Raw genomic sequence first — 20,481 nt, 5'->3', positions numbered from 1 at the left:
TTTAAATAGGTCCTTGGTTCCGATTTTCACACCTGCAATCATAATTGAAATGTTACATTTAAATTTGGCACACTTTCCATTTTAGTACCCCAGAAATGAGTGGAGTGGAGTGGAAGTGTAACTTTTATTGAAGCTACCACATTTACTAAGTACCCTGTACTACGGATTTCAACAAAAAAGTGAAGTACAGTATTCATCTGTAAAATCTCCACAAATGTAAAACATTATGCTTTCAAATTACATCAACATTTATAAAGCGCCTTTAACATAGAAAAACATCCCAAGGCACTTCACAGAGGCGTAAAGAAAACAGAAGCCAAGCCAAAGGAAAGATGAGGAGGGGTGACCAAAAGTTTGGTCAGATGTTTTAAGGAAGATTTTAAAAGAGTAGGATGTGGAGAGACAGAAAGGTTTAGAGAAGGAATTTCAGTGAGTGGGATAAATTCTCCAGTCCTATGGCAGTTGACTTGTTTTGATGATTCTGGTGTCAAATGAAATCCTTAAGTTGACACTTTGGGCTGGATTTTCATTCGGGTGCGGGTTGGTGTCGTGTAATCCGCATTTCGTGTTATCCACACGAATTTTGGCATTTGCTGATACACTGAGCTGGAAGCAGAATGGCCAGAGAAAGACCGAGGTCTGCACCCCGTTTTGACGACGTTGCCCTGCAGGCTTTAGTGGAGGGAGCAAGAGCCCACAAGGAGGTGCTCTTCCCTTCATCAGAGAGGAAGAAGCCTCCCCAGCAGAAAAAGGCTGCATGGCTGCAAGTGGCAGAGAAGGTCAACTCCTTATCGGCTACCCGCAGAACCTGGATTCAGTGCAGGAAGAGATTTCATGACCTTCTGCGCACTGGAAAAGTGAGTATGAATTTCCCATCACCCTCAATCTGATCCCCATTGCCTTTCCTCACCAGCACTCAGCTTTAGCAATCTCTTCCTCCACATCCCACTTGACACTGACATCCATGCACCCTTACCCATTCCCTCTCTCTCTATGGTCACATTCACCTAACTATTCAACTATGCAGCCCTCAAACTCCCTATCACTCTGATGCTATGAAAACAACTGACAACACACAGGGAGGGCCCTTGGTCTTGCCACCTCACTTCATCTTTGTCTCCTTCTAAGCATCTATGCTATGGATTCTCTACACTCACTCCTTCATTCTCACTCAACCTCCACTTGTCTCCCTCATTGCAGGAAAAGAGAGCTCACAATAAAAGAGAACTAGCGCTGACAGGAGGAGGGCCACCATCAGTAGCCCACCTCCCCCCCTGGGAGGACGCGGTCCTGGAGATCGTAGGAGTGGAGGATGACGCGCATGTGGGGAACGGACAGATGGGTGCATCACACCAAGCTGGTGACAGAATAGTTTTCCATCTCTCTCATTGACATTGCATGAGTCGCTGATAATGTTTCGGAAGCTCTAACAGATGGACTAATGATCATCTGCAATATGCAATGTGCATGTAACCTTGGCACCACATCTCTGACTCTTTCCTTTACTCCCTCACAGGACCATCGCAAGCACCTGTCCCCACTAGCCAGGAGGAACAGGCTGAGCCTCCAGACTCCTCAGAGGAAACTGCAACCTCTGAGGGCGCAGCGTCAGCAGAATTCAGCACACCCAGCACCAGCGCAGACACTCACACCTCGGTGGGACCTTCGGGACATAGAGTAGTGTTGTCACCTGGTGTATCACAACTCACAAGTGAGCATCAGCAGATTGTGGAGACAGGGACAGCAGTGGAGAGTCCTAGTCGGAGGGCGCAGGACTCTGCCAGCTCGGCTCAGCTGCATGTCGACCCTCTGCCTCTGGGTCCATCCACAGTATCAGCGGTGATGGCACTCCAGGAAAAGATGCAGGAGTCTCTGGCAGGTTTTGTCTCCAGGGTCGCTGCGAGTGTGGAGCGAATGGAGGAGTCCCTCGCTAACATGAGCAGAGTCTTTGCGGAGTCATTGGCGCATGAATGCATCACCACGGAAAGGATGGCAGCTTCCACAGCTCTCTGGGGTAGCAAATTCCATAGATTTACTACCCTCTGAGTGAAGAAGTTTCTCCTCATCTCAGTTTTGAAAGCGCAGCCCCTTATTCTTAGATTATGCCCCCTAGTTCTAGTCTCACCCATCAGTGGAAACATCCTCCCCACATCCACCCGATCAAGCCCCCTCACAATCTTATATGTTTCGATAAGATCGCCTCTCATTCTTCTGAACTCCAATGAGTAGAGTCCCAACCTACTCAACCTTTCCTCATACGTCAACCCCCTCATCTCCGGAATCAACCGAGTGAACCTTCTCTGAACCGCCTCGAGAGCAAGTATATCTTTTCTTAAATATGGAAACCAAAACTGCACGCAGTATTCCAGGTGTGGCCTCACCAATACCCTGTATAACTGCAGCAAGACTTCCCTGTTTTTATACTCCATCCCCCTTGCAATAAAAGCCAAGATTCCATTGGCCTTCCTGATCACCTGCTGCACCTGCATACTAACTTTTTGTGTTTCATGCACCAGGACCCCCAGATCCCTTTGTACTGTAGCACTTTGCAGTTTCTCTCCATTTAGATAATAACTTGCTCTTTGATTTTTTCTGCCAAAGTGCATAACCTCACACTTTCCAACATTATATTGCATCTGCCAAATGGAGATAGACAGTTTCCTAGCAGATAAGGGAATTAGGGGTTACGGGGAGAGGGCAGGGAAGTGGACGTGAGTCTAGATTCGGATCAGCCATGATCCTATTGAATGGCGGAGCAGGCCCGAGGGGCCGTATGGCCTACTCCTGCTCCTACTTCTTATGTTCTTATGTTCCATGGAAAGGATGGCTACGGCCATGGAGGAGCTAAGTTGCCAGAGTGTTGAAAACATGGTGAGTGTTCAGAATAGACTGACATCTCTGGAGGAGCGATGGTCAGCTATTGAACAGAGAAACCAGACCTTCATAGCAGTCCCTCTGAGTAGGACTGCCAGTGCAGATATGGGTCCCCATGGCCCCCCTGATGTGCAGCAAGGTGCTATCAAGGCACTTGTAAGCACTGAGGGGGAGCTGACCCATGAGAGGGAAGTTGGTGGCAGACATCAAGGAAGTGGGGGCTCCTCTCCAAGCGCTCACACTTCCATGCCACTGCAGAGCCCTTGGTCAGAGCCCCACCAGAGTTCACACCCAACTGAGATTGGCGTCTCAACCCCTGCACAGCCGCAGGAGCAGCAGACTGTTGACGAGCCCTCACAAGTTCGCTACCCCAGAGGACGCCTGCCAAAGGTGTCGAGACAGGAGCAGCAAGAAATTGAGCACGGGGCCTCCACATCTGCTGAAGCCACAGGGGAAGCACCACGTAGGAGCACGCGTAAGAGAAAGATACTGCACAAATAGTCACAAGGGTAGTAACTTGGGTGAAATTTGATGTTTTATGTATAAAAGCCATCATATGAATCGTGTACATAAAAAATCTGATGGCTGCTGCTGTAGTTGTGGCGTGTGTCATTTCGCGAATGGGACTTCCACATTGAGGGCTTAGGATTACTTGCAATTGTCAGTATGGTGGTCAAATTGTTGGGAATCAGCTGGTTCGTGGCCATTGTCGATGCTCAGGTAAGAAGATGCGAGGCAAAAGTGGCTGAGTGGCTAGGCTAAGCAAATTTGGCCAAGATGAGTGCGTTCCTTGCATCCCGGGCAGCTACGTTCTCGTGTACTGCTGCCGCTGGTTGATGGGCCTCTGCAGGATGTTCATTTTCGCTCTCCTCCTCCTCCTCCTCATCTGAGGAGGATATGTGAGGAGCCACTTGGTCCTCAGGAATCTGCAAGCCATGAAGCTGCGCCATGTTGTGAAGTGCACAGCAAATCACAACGATTCTGGAGACCCTGGCTGCTGAGTACTGCAGGGCTCCATCGGATCTATCCAGGCATCTGAAGCGCATCTTCAGCAAACTGATGGTTTGCTCGATTATGGCTCTGGTGGACATGTGGCTGGAGTTGTAGCTCTCCTCAGCTTCGCTGGATGGTCTCCTCAATGGCGTCATTAGCCACATCCTCAGGGCATAGCCCTTGTCTCCAAGTAGCCATCCGTTAAGTTGGTCTGGCGGACTGAATAGCAGAGGCACACTAGACTGGCGCAGTATGAAGGAGTTATGGCAACTGCCAGGGTACTTGGCACAAACATGCAAAATTTCCTTCTTGTGGTCACACACCAGCTGAACGTTAAGGGAGTGGAAGCCCTTGTGATTGACAAAAATACCTGGATTGAGATGGGGTGCCTTAAGGGCCACATGTGTGCAGTCAATGATGCCCTGCACCCTTGGAAAGCCTGCCAGATGAGCTAATCCAACCGCACGCGCCGTGACACCTGCTCGATCCTTGGTGAAATGGATGTGATTGTGCGCGAGGGCAAAGAGGGCATCGGTTACCTGCGTGATGCAAGTGTGTGCGGTTGCCTGGGAGATACCGCTGATGTCTGCTGCTGATCCCCGGAATGACCGAGGCAAAAAAGTTGAGTGCGGTGGTGACTTTGATGGCCACTGGTAAGGGTTGTCCACCTGGTCCTCTGGCCTGCAGGTCTTGTCGCAGCATTGCGCAGATGTCACCCACTACCTCTCGTGAAAGTCGGAGCTGTCTTTGGCACTGCTGCTCAGACATGTTGAGATAGCTGACCCTGTATCTGTAGACCCTGTTTGGGGGGGGGGTCTCCTGCGCCGACGGGCTTCCATGCGCTGGCCCCTTCTGGCCTGTGCAGCTTCAAGTGGGTGAGCAGCAGCTTGGCGTGCCTGTTGTTGCTGCTGCTGTTGGGGCTGCTGTTGTTCGGCCTCATCTAATATCCAGAAGGGAAGGAAATAAATGGCTCCCATGCTTCTGGTAGATGCTTCAGTTGAGGAAGCACTCAGTGAAGGTGGCGAGGGGGGTTTCCCAGGCGGTCACACTGGAGATGGGTGTCAGGCTCCAAACTTCCACAGCTGTGGTTATGCCTTCTAAAAGTTCCCCCAGACCTGAGACTACAAAGTCCTGCCAACTGCAAATGATGGCTGATCAAATCTCCTCTTTAATGGTTGACCTGCAGCTGATAGTCAGCAATCCAACTGTGCTCCCGCCAGGTTTCACCGTCGTGTTTCAGAACAGGCGTGTTTCACGTGGGAAAAGGGTTAAAATCGCAATGGCCATTCAAAATGGCATTATAGAGGCAATTTAATGGTTGTTAAGGGCCTTAACGGCCTATCCTGCCTCTTGGAGGCGGGACGGAGACGGGACCATCAGACACAAATTTTTGAAAATTGCGTGGAGACAGGATGGAGGCGGGGTCGGGCCCACCCGCCAGTTTTTGCAATTTTAACCACCCGCGCGCCTCCAATCCCGCCTCCATGGCCCAATGAAAATCCTGCCCTTTGTGTCTGTCAACATTGCTTCATCTTCCTTTTGTAATAACTGCTCTCACGTTTTCTCTCCCTTTTAAAACACCGTAAACACAAGTTTAATTGCAAGCAACCAATTCTCTACTCTGCCCTTCACGTAAGCAAAATCTGAATCGGTCATGCTGTCCTTCAAGAGAAATTGAAACTCAAACATTCAAGATTTCCAGAAAACTTTGACTATTCAATTACTGCTACAAGCAAAAAGCTGAAACCCTCTATTCATGTAACACTAGACTCTATTAACTTTTAAACTCTTTTGATCCTGACTAAGGACTACAATTCCCATCTTCAATGATACAACTGAAATTGCAATGTCAAGGGGGCTAATGGGATGGAGATCTAGGTGATGGATTCAAGAGCGTAAACCACCTGTCTTTCATCAATTTAAACGCAGAAAGTAGAACAGTGTTCTTCTCAATTTGTTCTAACAAATGCAGCCAGCGCTAGTGTGAGGTCCAGTCATATGTACAAGCATCCAACAGATGATGAAATTCCAATTAGATGTCAAAAAGTATCCAAGGTTTGGGCAGTACAGATGTTCCATTGCTAAACATCAGTTTTCTCCACTGAAGAGTATAGATTTTTAAGTTTTGGCACATGGTTCAGTTCGGAATGGCTAAGTTATCGAGGTGATCTAGCCCAAAGAGCAATGTGTTGACAGCATGCAATTTTCCTGGGTCAGCACATTTCCATACTTATTCACAGCTCCGAGAGTAACTTTGGTCTTGTGTGGGCAGTTGACTTAACAGGGGAAAGATAGAAAAGAAAGACTTGCATTTATATAGCGCCTTTCACAGCCTCAGGACGTCCCAAAGCGCTTTACAGCAAATGAAGTACTTTTGAAGTGTATTCACTGTTGTAATGTAGGAAACTGGAAAATCACAAATGTATGTGACGTTTAAAGGCCAGGAGTGGGTTGGAATAGTCAAGTCTAGAGGTAACAAAGGCATGGATGAGGGTTTCAGCAGCAGATGAGCTGAGGCAGGGGCAGAATCAGGCGATTTAACAGAGGAAGAAATAGGCCCCTCCTTATCTCAGTAACTCTACACTTCTCCCCCAAACTCTCCATTCCTCTGACTCTGGTTTATTGTGCATTACCACTCCCTTCACCCCACCATTGGTGGTCAGGCCTTCAGCCGCCTAGGCTCCATGTTCTGGAATTCCCTTCCTAAACTCCTACAGCTCCCCACCTCCCTCTCCTCATTCAAAGATAAAATCCACCACTTTGGCCACTCCTCCTACTATCCTTCTTTGGCTCAGTGTCAATTTTTTTTTCCTTGCACCTCTGTGAAGCGCCTTGGGACATTTTCTACATCAAAAGGAATATAAATGAAAGTTTTTGTTGTTTCATCATTTGTTAAGGAGACATTATCATAGAATAATACAGCACCAAGGAGGCCATTCAGCCCATCGTGTCTGTGCCGGCTCTTTGAAAGAGCTATCCAAGTAGTCCTACAACCTTTCTCTTTACCCATAGCCCTGCAAATTTCTCCTTTTCCAGGATATATCCAATTCAATTTAAAGTTACTCTTGAATCTGCTTCCACCATCCTTTCACATATTACATTCCAGATTGTAACAACTCGTGTGTAAAAGAAATTCTGCTCATTTCCCCGATTAATATTTTGCCAATTATCTTAAATCTGTGTCCTCTAGTTACCGACCATCCTGCCCGTGGAAACAGTTTCTCCCTATCTACTCTATCAAAACCGTCATAATTTTGAACAGATAATTATGCTGCATGAGGTTGGTGCAAAATGTTTTCACTCCAGGGGACCCTTCCCATAGGGCAGCAGTGTAGCATGCTTGCAATAAGGCTGCAGTATAAGAGGTAAGAGCTGATGCAACCTTCACAGCTACTGGTAGTGCCAGTTCTGAAGCAGAGCCTAGCTACAGAGTTTCAGAGACAAATCCTGATAAGTATGTCTCTGCCTGTGTTTGCAGGTGGGAGGTCACAGTCTTCCTGTGGTACAACCTCACCTGCCTGGCAAGCCTCAACGGCTCTTGCTCTTTTTTTATAAAAAGATCACCATCGAAATAAACATTGCACATTGTTACTGTCCTCTCCTCTTCAAATCTGCAGTCATCCTCCCCCCTCCTCAAAAGCCCACCCTTGACCCCTCTGTCCTTGCAAAATACCACCCCATCTCCAACCTCCCATTTCTCTCCAAAGTCCTTGAATGTGTTGTCGCCTCCCAAATCCGTGCCCACTTTTCCCGCAACTCCACAGGGGTTCTCCCATTCGTGCACTGTAACTTTGGCCGATCGGCAGAAAACCCGGAGAAACGTAAATGGCCATTGACGCTGTTCTTCTACCGAAGTTACGATGGACAAGCGGGAGAGCTCTTCAGAAATTCCAGGCATAGAGGTTTACCCACAACTAAGATAAAACATAATGGCCATATAACTTCCTACCTTAAAACACTAGTTAGGACACAGCGAGAATGCTGTGTGCAGTTCTGGTCACCACATTACAGGAAGGATGTGATTGCACGAGAGAGGGTGCAGAGGAGATTTACAAGGATGTTGCCTGGGCTGGGGAATTTTAGCTATGAGGAAAGATTGGATAGGCTTGGGGTTGTTTTCTTTGGAACAGAGGAGGCTGAGGGGAGACCTAATTGAGGTGTATAAAATTATGAGGGGCTTAGATAGAGTGGATAGGAAGGACCGATTTCCCTTAGCAGAGGGGTCGATAACCAGAGGGCATAGATTTAAAGTAATTGGTAGGAGGATGGTGGGGGTCTGGAACTCACTGCCTGAAAGGGTGGTAGAGGCAGAAATCATATTTAAAAAGTACTTGGGTATGCACTTGAAGTGCCCTAACCTACAAGGCTATGGACCAAGTGCTGGAAAGTGGGATTAGGCTGGATAGTTCTTTGTCGGCCGGCACGGACAAGACGGGCCTAATGGCCTCCTTCTGTGCTGTAAATTTCTATGATTCGGATTCCTATCCCTTTCTCCCTTCTTGAACAGAGGTGGATCATTTGTCACGCTGCTGTCTTTTCCATTTACAAAAGTTTTTAGAAAATTATGGTTAGTGCAGCTACCATCTCTTTCCTAATCTCAGATGCATATCATTTGGGGTGGTGACGTTTCTACTTTTGTAACAACAAAATCTTACAATTCTATAGCATCTTTAACATAAAACATCCCAAAGCACTTTACAGAAGTGAAAGTAACCATCTTAGTCCCATTCACTTTTTTGGGAAATCGTTTCTGTTTGAATATGTCATACTTTCACTTGGCCTTCCTAATCTCCAACCGGACTGCAGCGGTTCAAGAAGGCAGCTCACCACCACCTTCAAGGGCACTTAGGGATGGGTAATAAATGCTGGCCTTGCCAGCGACGCCCACATCCCATGAATGGAAAAAAAAATAGTAGTTCTTCCATCAGGTTACCCTTTTGTCTCACTTTCACCTTCCTCTGCAAAAACTGAGAAAGTATTTATTAAGCACTGAGAGGGTGGTCAGTTTTTGGAATAGTTTAGCGAGCAAGGTTGTAACGGCAAGTAGATTAAATCTAGGCCAACACCCCAGTGCGGTAGAGAGAGTGCTGTACTGTCAGAGGTGCCATCTTGCCTTTTTAGGTGGACGTAAAGGATCCCGTTGCACTATTTAGAAGAGCAGAGGAGTTTTCTCCGGTGTCCTGACCAATATTTATCCCTCAATCAACATCACTACAAAACAGATGATCTGTTCACATTGCTGTTTGTGGGATCTTGCTGTGCACAAATTAGCTGCTGTATTTCCTACATTACAACAGTGACTACATTTTTTTTTAAACTACATAATTGGCTGTAAAGCGCTTTGGGACATCCTGAGGTCATGAAAGGCGCTATATAAATGCAAGCCTTTCTTTATTAGATCTCTTTCAAGGTCAAATTGGACAAGAGAAACACATCATCGGTTATAACTGGTAGACCAACAGGAAGGCAGACTAAATGGACAGACGGTCTTTTCCAGCCTTGTGATTTTCTATATTTCAATGCATTTAAAAGACCATGTCATTTCCATGTTGATTGCCGATCATCTTTCATTCAAGTTCTTAGCCTTTCTAATCTCCATATGTGTCTTCCTTCTATACATCTCATCTATATTGTCGCCCCTATATTTATCATATGCACTCAGCTCACCACCCTTCAAGAGTGAACTTGGCTCAGTAGTACCACTCTTGCCTGATTCAGATGATCATATGTTCAAGCCACACCACAGGACCTGAGCACATAATCTAGACAAACACTTCAGTGCAGTATTGAGGGAATACTATATCGAGACATTAAACCCTCTGCCTGTTCAGGTAGACGCAAAAGATCCCATGCACTATTCAAAGAAGCTTAGGCAGCTCTCTTGGCCAACATTTACCCTTCAAAGACCACCAAAAACAGATTAAAGAGTCAGTCATTCACTTCATTGGTACTTGTAGGACTTTGATGCGTGTAAATCGGATGCTGCTTTTGCCTATATAACAGTAACTACGCTTCAAAAGTAATTAATTGACTATTAATCATTTTCAGATGTCCCGAGGATATGAAAAGCACTATATTGGTAAATTGGTAAATTCTTTCTTTTTAATATCGGAGTTATATGTCTTTCAACATCTGACAAAAATATCTGTGTGTGACAGCTCAACTCTGGTGGAGAGAATAGGGCCACTGAAAGAAAACCATCACGTGAGAGGTGGAAGGTTTGCAACAGGTCTGTGAATCAATGGTCAGACCTACACATTAACATTAAAACTAAGGTCTATTTCATATGTAAATACATACAAACTGGTCCATCATGTCAGAATACAACAGTCACCTCAAGGACTGGAGAACAACAGAACACAGAGGTGGCACCTGAGCGATTGTTTCAACATGCAACCACAGGGAATAGAATTCTTCCCACAAGTATTGATATATACATTGACACCAACGTTCCATTTAAAGGGCACATTCACTAAAAAGAAATTGACATCTTTTTATCTTCTGTTCATTAATAAACACACAATGCAATTACATAAATCACACTGAGGCACATCAACCTGTCACTGGCACATGATGTCACTGCGACAAAAAAGACAGATGGGTCTGCTGCTTCCCCAAACAAAAAAGATTGTTGCCAAACACTTTTTCATGAATGCAATCCCCCTTTAATATTAGGCAAACAGATCTCGAGGTTACAGCATACAGATAAAGACTTTATAAAAAAATACATTATAAATGATTTTCTGTTATGACTCATTCACCAAGAACAAGCAATAATATTCAACATTTTAAAACTATTGAGGAAATTAGGAGAAAAAATTTATGCCAATTCACACCCATGCCAAAAATAGCAGCCTAGGCATTTGGGGTATTACTTACATCCTTTCAAAATTTTGACACGTTTACACAGTAATAAATACTTAACACCATTTTGGTCCAAGGGGTAAGATACAATTGGTTTTAGGCATTCTGTAAATTCTAAATAATATGCTATACATCACACTCATACCTAGTCTTAAACTACAGCTGTGGAGTAAACTCTATGATCGGAGTCAATTTTTTCTAAAAATCGTTCAGAAAAAGGCATTGTCTAACACACCCGAGCTGTACAGACCAGAAGTTCCCAGATTCAATACACTGGTCTATGCTCGGTTATCTGATCACAACTGGGTCACTACAATTGGTCTAAGCACCCATGGGCTATGGAGGCAGGATGGGGGGAATTAACTAGGTTCCTTTTCCTGATTGCTTTCCAGATATATCCGATAGAAAGTACACTTGTCCAAATGTCTGGTCAGAATAGGATCCGGCTCAAATGTGATGGCCTCCAAAAGGTAGAACAGTCTGTTGACCCAAAATATTTAGACTCACAGGTGAAGAATGGTCATTTGAGTGCAGTTTTGAAAGGCTACTCATGCCAGAGAACCTTGCCCCAGCAATACTCAATTCCTCCAGAAAGAGGAAAAAAGCACTCAAAATATGTCAGTGTGGATACCATTCTGATGTACATGGAATACAATGGAATATTATGCATACTCTTTGTGCATTACATCAGTGTACTTTTCTGCACATACACATTACATAATCGATCTAGGTAGAAGATAAATAAATAGATATAAAGGAAAATGGATTATACTGTTATTAGAATAAATCCAGATACCCTCCATATGAATATTTTCAATTTCAGCAGGAACCTGTGGCTGAACATACCAGAAACCGTCAGTTCCTTTCAGGTAGTGAACAGCCCCCATGCTGCCGAATCCACTCTATAATGAGCACAAAAAACTGGCATGGAGAGGCGAAAGATGACACAGGAGACATATGTAAGAAAAATAAATATTTTACTTCAGAAAAATGCCATGTAAATTAAATGTCAATTACATTTTTTAATAAAGTTATATCTTTCCGTTACAATCTTAGATGATGCACTTGAAAGGAATAGATAAATACAAAATTATAAATATTCCTCTAAGTCACATCTACACAATACTACAAGATGTGCAAAAGATAAACTGATGAAAAATCACTATCTTCTTAATATTTATGAAAGGCATGAATGATCTCAATACTGAAACTCAGGTACTCATTTCCATTTGCAGACTTACAAACCAGCTGCTGAGATTTGGAAGGATCCATCTGTCGAAGGATGTTCTACAGAGCACAGTCCAGATCAGGGGCTACAGAAGAAATGGATGCTGGATACAGAGCCCCATCAGAGAAGCCTTCAAAGGGCTCAAGGGAGCTCGGCACAGCAGAATCCTAGAGTAACATGGGTAACTAGTTTCACACGAATGTGGAAAGACAGATTGGCTCTCCAGACAATAAGCTCCACCAAATGTGTGGTCCAACTGAATAATATTATGGAACTTAACAACTTTAGTCTCCACAAGGATGTTTCAGATTTACACTGGCACCGACATTGTTCAGTGGTCTCCATCAAGCAGCATGTACCATCATCTACATAGCTTTGGAATGGCAGTGGGGTGTCGAGGGGCCACCTGCTTTATGTGGATGATGATGTGTTTTTGCAGACCCTCCCACGTATTTGTAGTACCTTGGACAGGCCCTGCACATGGTCCCGCAACAGGAAATGGGGCTTCTCACTGCTCAGCAACACGCTGTATATTTCCCTCCTTGGATCGTATATGCTTGGTGGGTGGTGATGATTTTATTCCTCTTCAGAAAATTCTTCTCACTTGTGCATCTCTTTGTTGTCTTCTGAGATGATTAAAGATTTGTGGATGGATGCAGCACAGCTGAATGAACATTACTTCACTGTGGGGATAAAAATATTAGAGAATGTGTGACACAAGGCCATTGGAAATGGAGAGACTCCTGCAGACACTAGACAAGCAGAGCATAACGTATGCAAGTCAAGCGTATCTGCAGAATATAAATATTTTTTTAAAAATTCTACATGTATATTAGTGACTTTATAAAGTTTTGGCAAGCTAACATACACATCATATACAATACTTTCCAACTACTTTTACTGTACAATAGGTGTAAAAAGAACTCTTTTAAACTTACCACATTGGAAATTAATTTTGTCCTTCCTGAAGTATTTTGAGTTGTTTATCTATCACTTCTTCAGATCAAGTGAGTGCTTTTTATTACTAAATCACATCCTCTTCAGTGTGCTTTGGACCTTTGATAATTAAATTCAACTTTCTTCCTTGCCACTTTTTTTTTTGAGATAAAGAAGAAGGAAAGAACTTGCATTTATATAGTGCCTTTCATGACCCCAAGATGTTCCAAAGCGCTTAACTGCCAATGAAGTACTTTTGAAGTGTAGTCACTGTTGTAATGTAATTTATGTTTCCTGCAATTTTGTACTATTTGTTCAATTTCAGACTTTTTAAAATATTTTTTTTTTTTTTTTAATTAAAAGAGATGAGGATTCACATATATACTTACCTGTCTGGAACTAGTAGTGTGGCACTTTGAATTCTATAAACTGATTTGAACAAACAATACGATGTGGTAAAGCATTGCCATCTCTGCTTCTCAACTGAATTTCCACCTTTACCACCTCAACTACTAACACTCTGTGCCATGATATTAATTTGCATTAGTCACAAAACAAAGTGCCTCACCAAAATAATAGATCTGCATGTTCCAATATGCTTCCAAATGGATTATTACCCTGTGACATTCATCAGAATATCCAGTGTTCCCAGTTGAGCTGCATCATTGAAGCGATCCAGCAAACCGCAAGTCAGAATATCACCCTCATTTTTGTAAATGATTACTCGTCCTCTGTTTCTCTTCACTTCAGGAAGACATAATGGATGATTCCAAACACGCAAAGGGCAGATTTTTTATTTGCCACTGTGTAATTACAAATTGCGGTTAAAGGCTCCAATATTAAGATGGTATTAATAGAGCTTTACTGTTCATTCCTTTTGTAACACCTCTATAGATCAATAGCAGTATATAAAGATCTAATTCCTATTTCAAAGATACCTCCACAGAGCTGATTTTCCTCATACCACTGTCATATCAAATGCTCCTCTGAAATGCACATTCAAGCATATATGAAGAATTTTCTATAGTCAATTCAAATTAACACAGTATTACCACTGGAATAAAAACAGAAAATGCTGGAATTACTCAGCAGGTCAGGCAGCATCTGTGGAGAGAGAAACAGAGTTAACGTTTCAGGTCGATGACCTTTCATCAGCACTGGAAAAAGTTAGAGATGTAACAGATTTTAAGCATGTGCAGGGGCAGGGAGAGGAGGAAAGAACTAAAGGGAAGGTCTGATAGGGAGGGTGGCAGGCAGGAGAGATTAAATGACAAAAGGTATGATTATACGAAGGAAAAGGAGATGGTAATGGCACAGGTAAAGAAAGAAAAGATGAGCCTAGAAGAGGTGTAAATGGGAATGGCAGAATCATCAACAGCTGCCATCTGAAAAAGTAGGAGCAGAGGTGATGATCTGAAATTGCTGAACTCGATGTCGAGTCCGGAAGGCTGTAAAGTGCCTAATCGAAAGATGAGGTGCTGTTCCTCAAGTTTCTGTTGAGCTTTGTTGGAACAATGTAAGAGGCCGAGGACAGAGAGATCAGAGTGGGAGTGGAGCGGAGAATTAAAGTGACAGGCAACCAGAAGCTCGGGGTCACGCTTACGGAATGATCGGAGGTGTTCCGCAAAGCGGTCACCCAATCTGCGTTTCTTCTCCCCAATGTACAAGAGGCCACATCGTGAGCAGTGAATACAGTATACTAAATTGCAAGTAAATCGCTGTTTCACCTGGAAGGATGTAGATTGGGTGACTGCTTTGCGGAACATCTCCGTTCAGTCCGTAAGCGTGACCCCGAGCTTCCGGTCGCCTGTCACTTTAATTCTCCACTCCACTCACACTCTGACCTCGGCCTCTTACACTATTCCAACGAAGCTCAACGCACCCTCGAGCAACAGCACCTCATCTTTCGATTAGGCACTTTACAGCCTTCTGGACTCAACATCGAGTTCAACTATTTCAGACCATAACCTCTGCTCCTACTTTTTCAGATGGCAGCTGTTGATGATTCTGCCATTCCCATTTACACCTCTCCTAGGCTCATCTTTTGTTTCTTTACCTGTCCCATTACCATCTCCTTTTCCTTTGTACAATCATGCCGTTTGTCATTTAATCATTCCTGCCTTCCAACCTATCAGACCTCCCCTTTAGTTCTTTCCTCCCCTCTCCCTGCCCCTGCACTTCCTTAAAATCTGTTACATCTCTAACTTTTTCCAGTTCTGACAAAAGGTCATCAACCTGAAACGTTGCCTCTGTTTCTCTCTCCACAGATGCTGCCTGACCTGCTGAGTATTTCCAGCATTTTCTGTTTTTATTTCAGATTTCCAGCATCAGCAGTATTTTGCTTTTGTATTACCACTGAAAACTATTTGTGTAAACCCACTAAGTTCTGCCAAATACCATACAGCAACAGTGAACTCATAAAATTTAATTCTGAACAAGTAACATATTTGGTGTACATCATTCTTAATATAAGCCAAACTTTTTGGGGTACTTTTTGTGACTGTCAAAGCAAAGGATGCTAGCACTCCAAAATGGAAAACATTCCCACTTCACACATCCAGTGCCAAAATCAAGCACTCCCAGATCGACTTTAGCATCGATATTTGCAGTACCTCTGCTCTGCCCCAATCCCAGAACAGCAAACATCAGAACTGAAACCATGATCCGAAACCCCAACTCTGCTGTTATTTGGTTTTCAACATGGCAAACTAGTCCAGATTTTTTGAGACAGCTGCATAAAAATGTATAATAGGGAATAAAGATTTTTTTTTTTTTTTATTAACAGGGCTGTGGGAAAGAGCAGGGGAGTGGGATTAATTGGACAGCTATACCAAAGAGCCAGTACAGGCACGTGGGACAAATGCCTCCTTCTGTGCTATGTTACTATGATGATCTGTTTTAAAAAACTTTTGAATTTACACCTGTATTTCATGATGTAGATACATTAATTATTGAGGAAATTCACATTTTGGTGACATTTTGCAATCAGTGATGTAAATCTCTCAATTTCTCAAGCCATGCTCTATCCAACTTTAGACTTGCCAAATAGATGACAACCCAAGTGCCCCTTTACACTCCAAGGTTGCCTTCAACATCATCGAGGATCCCAGCTAGATAAACAAGGTGCCAGTTTACCTCAGTAATGACTGCGTATGCAGCTGATTTAAAGCCACATTTGTGACTCGAGTAACTACACACATAGGCCCAGAATTTGCGGTCGAAATAATAGTGAGGTTATCAGTGCTCAGCGTTATTAAGGAGTAAATCGGACAGCAACTTCTGGCGTCCGTACATGCGCAGTTAAAATACGGAAATCAGGAAGTTGCTATCAGAGTTGCCCGACTCCTCCAAAAGCTGCTCTATATGGTATTTTGGTGAGAGACTCAGCATTCAAATACATGAAGGGCATGAAGTTGCTGTACTTATCCACTACATGCCCAGAAAAAGTTAGGGCTTGTCCATACAAGTGTAAGTGAATTTTTAACGGCATGATAAGTCTTAATTACTGCCAAACAACCTCTCTGGCACTGAAAATTAACTTTTACAAGTGTAGAGTCTCATTTCTTCAGATTTTAATTACTGGTAGAGATTTTTTTAAATTTAAAAGTGAAATTTTTTTTAAACTTTTTCTTTGTTTCTTTATCTTTCTTCATCCCATCTTTCTTTCCCTCTCTTTATTTTGCTTTCTGTACATGATTTGACATTGAATTAACTATTCTAACTAACACTTTCTGTTTAGACTCTGCATGGCTCATTAAGGATTCTTCAATCTGATTGGTTAAGGAGACATACCATGGCTTGCCCTGTTCACACAGGTCCAAGATCCCCGGTAAAGGCCGCCACGCTGTTCTGGCTCTCTAATAACCACAATTTGTAGTGCAAAAACCCACAGAAAGTCTGTACGCAAGTGCAATGAACGGCTAGTGCCGTTCGTTCGCCACTGACTGCAAAATCCCGGCCTGTTTTCCCACTATTGGTGTTGTTTTGGATGGACTAGCAGGTAGAGTTGAAGTACTAAGTCATAAGATCAGAAATAGTCTATGTTATTAGCTGATCTCCGGCAAGAACATAAGAAATAGGAGCAGTAGGAGGACATACGGCCCCTTGAGCCTGCTCCACTATTCAATAAGATCATGGCTGATCTTTGACCTCAACTCCACTTTCCCACCCGATCCCCATATCCCTTGATTCCCTTAGAGTCCAAAAATCTATCAATCTCAGCCTTGAATATATTCAATGACTGAGCATCCACAGCCCTTTGGGGTAGAGAAGTCCAAAGATTCACAACCCTCTGAGTGAAGATATTTCTCCTCACCTCAGTCCTAAATGGCAAACCTCTTCTCTTGAGACTATGCCCTCTAGTTCCAGTCAGTTTGCCTCTTCATTCTTAGTTTAGGAAGGGAAAATCAAACAAGGTCAGCATTCCCAATCATCATCAATTAACTGCGGGTCTATGGACTGCATGCATTCGCCATTTCAACTCGCACATGAAGAATGACCCCTTCATCAAGGTACCAGAAGGCTTTGGATCTGTGCCCCAGCAAGGAGTCAACAGTTTTGGCTGGTGTGGGAGAGATGAGAAATGAAAAAAGAGAACAGGAGGGGGGGGGGGGGAAGACTCAGACTTCAAAATAATAAATAAATAAGACAAACTAACTTGAAAAATTCTAGGAATTCAAACAACACTGCTCAATAGTCTGTAACTTTTGTAACAGATTTCAAAAAAAGTTAGCTGTTATTTATTATTTCTATATTTTTTTCCATGGCCTGAGTTGAGTGAAAACTGAAACTATCAAATTTTGAAGGAAAACAATTCTTACGACCAAAACAAAAATGATCAGTGACAAAGAAAAAAATTGAAGACTAAATCAAAACGAGAATTAAATTTCTTCAGTCAAGATTCGGAGATGACTAAAAAGATAGCGGACACCCATTCAAAAAGCAAGCTGTCCAGTGGACAAGTCAGGCAGGTGGCATCCTGCACTAAGTCCTGCCCTCCGTTTGATTTTAGCAGAAGATGCTAACTCTGCACTGCTGCTTTCTCCTGATCTCTCCCACAGAAGTTTACAGCACAGAAGGGGACCAGTCAGGAATAACAACAGCAAACGCTGGAAAAACTCAACAGGCCAGGCAACATCCGTGGAGAGAGAGATAAGAGTCAACGTTTCGGGTCGAAACCCTTCTACATCTCCACGGATGTTGCCTGGTCTGCTGAGTTTTTCCAGCATTTGCTGCTGTTATTTCGGATTTCCAGCATCCGCAGTACTTTGCTATCGAGAACAGTCAGGGTCTGTCTGTCTCTTTTTCTCTTTCTCTTTGCCGTATCCTTACCGCTCTGAACGGCAGCCCCTCCAGAATCCTCAACACGAGCTGGAACCCCTCCGAGCCCTCCGCCAGCCCCTGGTACCGGTGAGGGTGAGAGAGAACCCCCAGGCTCGCAAAACCGCTCCAACCCAAAGCGGCCTGTTGCTCCGCCGCCATCTTAGCAACAGCCAGCCGGTGGGCCGCACCAATGCAAGCGATAGGGGGGGGCGGGAGGGAACTATCTCCCAGCCGACCAACAACACGGACTGCTACCGGGCCCCCTTCACACGGCGCTAGCAGAAACGAATTACAAACCTTATTTCTACTTTTAAATATTTTCGTTCACTGCAACTGACTAATGCAGAATAGTTGCGCAGTGAAATAGTGCACCCCTAAACGGCGGTTGGTTTGGTAGAGCCGGCGTCGCCGGGTGTCCGGTTACCAGGGTGACAGGCTCAGGCCTATCGGTGCCCAGGAAGCAGGGGAAAGGAGCCCTGATTTTGCCATTTTAAATAATGTTTTGTTGAAGAAAGTTTGCCTCCCAATCATGTCTCACTCATCTGGAGTGTGATGAACTTAATTCGGTTTTAAAATGCCCTCCTTCTTGACATAGGTGGTGAATCTTTGGAATTCTCTAGCCCAGAGGGCTGTGGAGGCTCAGTCGTATTCACGACAGAGATCGATAGATTTTTGGATATTAAGGGAATCAAGGGATATGGGGATAGTGCAGGAAAGTGGAGTTGAGGTAGAAGATCAGCCATGATCTTATTGAATGGCGGAGCAGTCTCGAGGGGCCAAATGCCCTACTCCTCCTATTTCTTATGTATCTTACGCTTTGAAAAAATGAAAGACTTGCACCTGTCATGACCACCGGATGTCCCAAAGCGCTTTATAACCAGTGAAACGCTTTTTGAAGCGTAGTCACTGTTGCAATTTAGGAAATCAACATAACAACTAGACAACACACATGCCCCATGAATGGTGATCATAAGAACATAAGAAATAAGAGCAGGAGTAGGCCATACAGCCCCTCATGCCTGCTCCGCCATTCAATAAGATCATGGCTGATCATCGACCTCAACTCCACTTTCCTGCCCAATCTCCATATCCCTTGATTCCCCTAGAGTCCAAAAATCTATCGATCTCAGCCTTGAATATACTCAAAGACTCAGCATGCACAGCCCTCTGGGGCAGAGAATTCCAAAGATTCACAACCCTCTGATTGAAGAAATGCCTACTCATCTCAGGAGCCGATATAGTCGAGGATGAAGCCAAAAGACACTCAAGAGTCTTTGTAGACTTGAAGTTCAACAATATCCAACCAATGCAGCTCAGCAATCAACAAAGCCAATAGAATATTGAATTATATCGTTATCAGAGGAAGTCATGATCAAACTGTAGAATGCTCTGATCAGACCGCACCTTGAGTACTGCATCTAGTTCTGGTCGCCAAGACATAAACGAGACATTCAAGCTGTAGAGGCGGTGCAGAGAAGAGCCACAAGCTGAGCTCTAGTGCCAAAGGTCCAAGTTATGAGGAAAGACTGGAAAAACCTGGGCATTTCAGCTGGAAAGGAGGTGTCCAAGGGGTGATCTTATAGCGGTATAGAAGATAGCTAACAGAATAGATCTGGAATATTACTTTAAGTCATGAGAGTAGGAGAAGGGGACACAGGTTCAAAGTAAAAAAAAGGCAAACTTAGAATCAATGTCAGGATTTTAAAAAATTCATTCTCGAGATGTGGCCGTTGCTTTAAGCCCAGCATTTATTACCCATTCCTCATTGCCCTTGAGAAAGTGGTGGTGGGCCTTCATCTTGAGCCGCTGCAGTCTGTGTGGTGAAAGTGCTCCTACAATGCTGTTAAGTAGGGAGTTCCAGAATTTTGACCCAGGAACAATGAAGGAACGGCAACATATGCCCAAGTTAAGATGGTGTGGGACTTGGACGGGAACTTGGAGGTGATGGCGTTCCCATGTACCTGCTGCTTTTGTCCTAGGTGGTGGAGGTTGTGGGTTTGGGAGGTGCTGCTGAAGAAGCCTTGGCGAGTTGCTGCAGTGCATCCTGTAGATAGTATGCACTGCAATCACGGTGCGCCGCGCCGGTTTGGTGGAGGGGTTGGATGTTTAGGCTAGTGTATGAAATGCCGATCAAGTGGGCTGCTTTGTCTTGGATGGTGCTTCTTGAGTGTTGGCGCAGCTGCACCCATCCTGGCAAATGGAGATTATTCCATCACACTAACTTGTGCCTTGTAGCTGGTGGAGAGGACTTGAGGTGTCATGAA

General features: G+C 44.1%; 1 protein-coding gene and 1 long non-coding RNA gene across 2 annotated transcripts in view; both read right to left on the bottom strand.

Annotated features, from left to right (window-relative positions):
* Positions 1-18,410, bottom strand: part of nphp4 (nephronophthisis 4) — a 517,372-nt gene extending 498,962 nt beyond the window's left edge. Inside the window, exon 1 of the mRNA XM_085966844.1 lies at positions 18,227-18,410. Coding sequence (XP_085822970.1) covers positions 18,227-18,376 — 150 coding nt within the window. The 5' untranslated portion in view covers positions 18,377-18,410. The remainder of the gene's footprint in view (positions 1-18,226) is intronic.
* LOC147100510 (uncharacterized) lies at positions 11,692-14,995 on the bottom strand. Its single transcript, XR_015073517.1, has 2 exons — positions 12,898-14,995; positions 11,692-12,642 (listed from the first exon to the last, which is right to left on the bottom strand). It is a non-coding gene; the product is annotated as an uncharacterized LOC147100510 (long non-coding RNA).
* Positions 18,411-20,481: the final 2,071 nt, after the last annotated feature.

The sequence above is a fragment of the Somniosus microcephalus genome, chromosome 25, assembly GCF_052327205.1.
Source record: "Somniosus microcephalus isolate GS21.2 chromosome 25, FLI_Smic_1.0, whole genome shotgun sequence".
Classification (NCBI taxonomy): domain Eukaryota; kingdom Metazoa; phylum Chordata; class Chondrichthyes; order Squaliformes; family Somniosidae; genus Somniosus; species Somniosus microcephalus.
The sequence above is the reverse complement of the archived record's forward strand: the minus strand, read 5'-3'. Positions and strand labels throughout refer to the sequence as shown.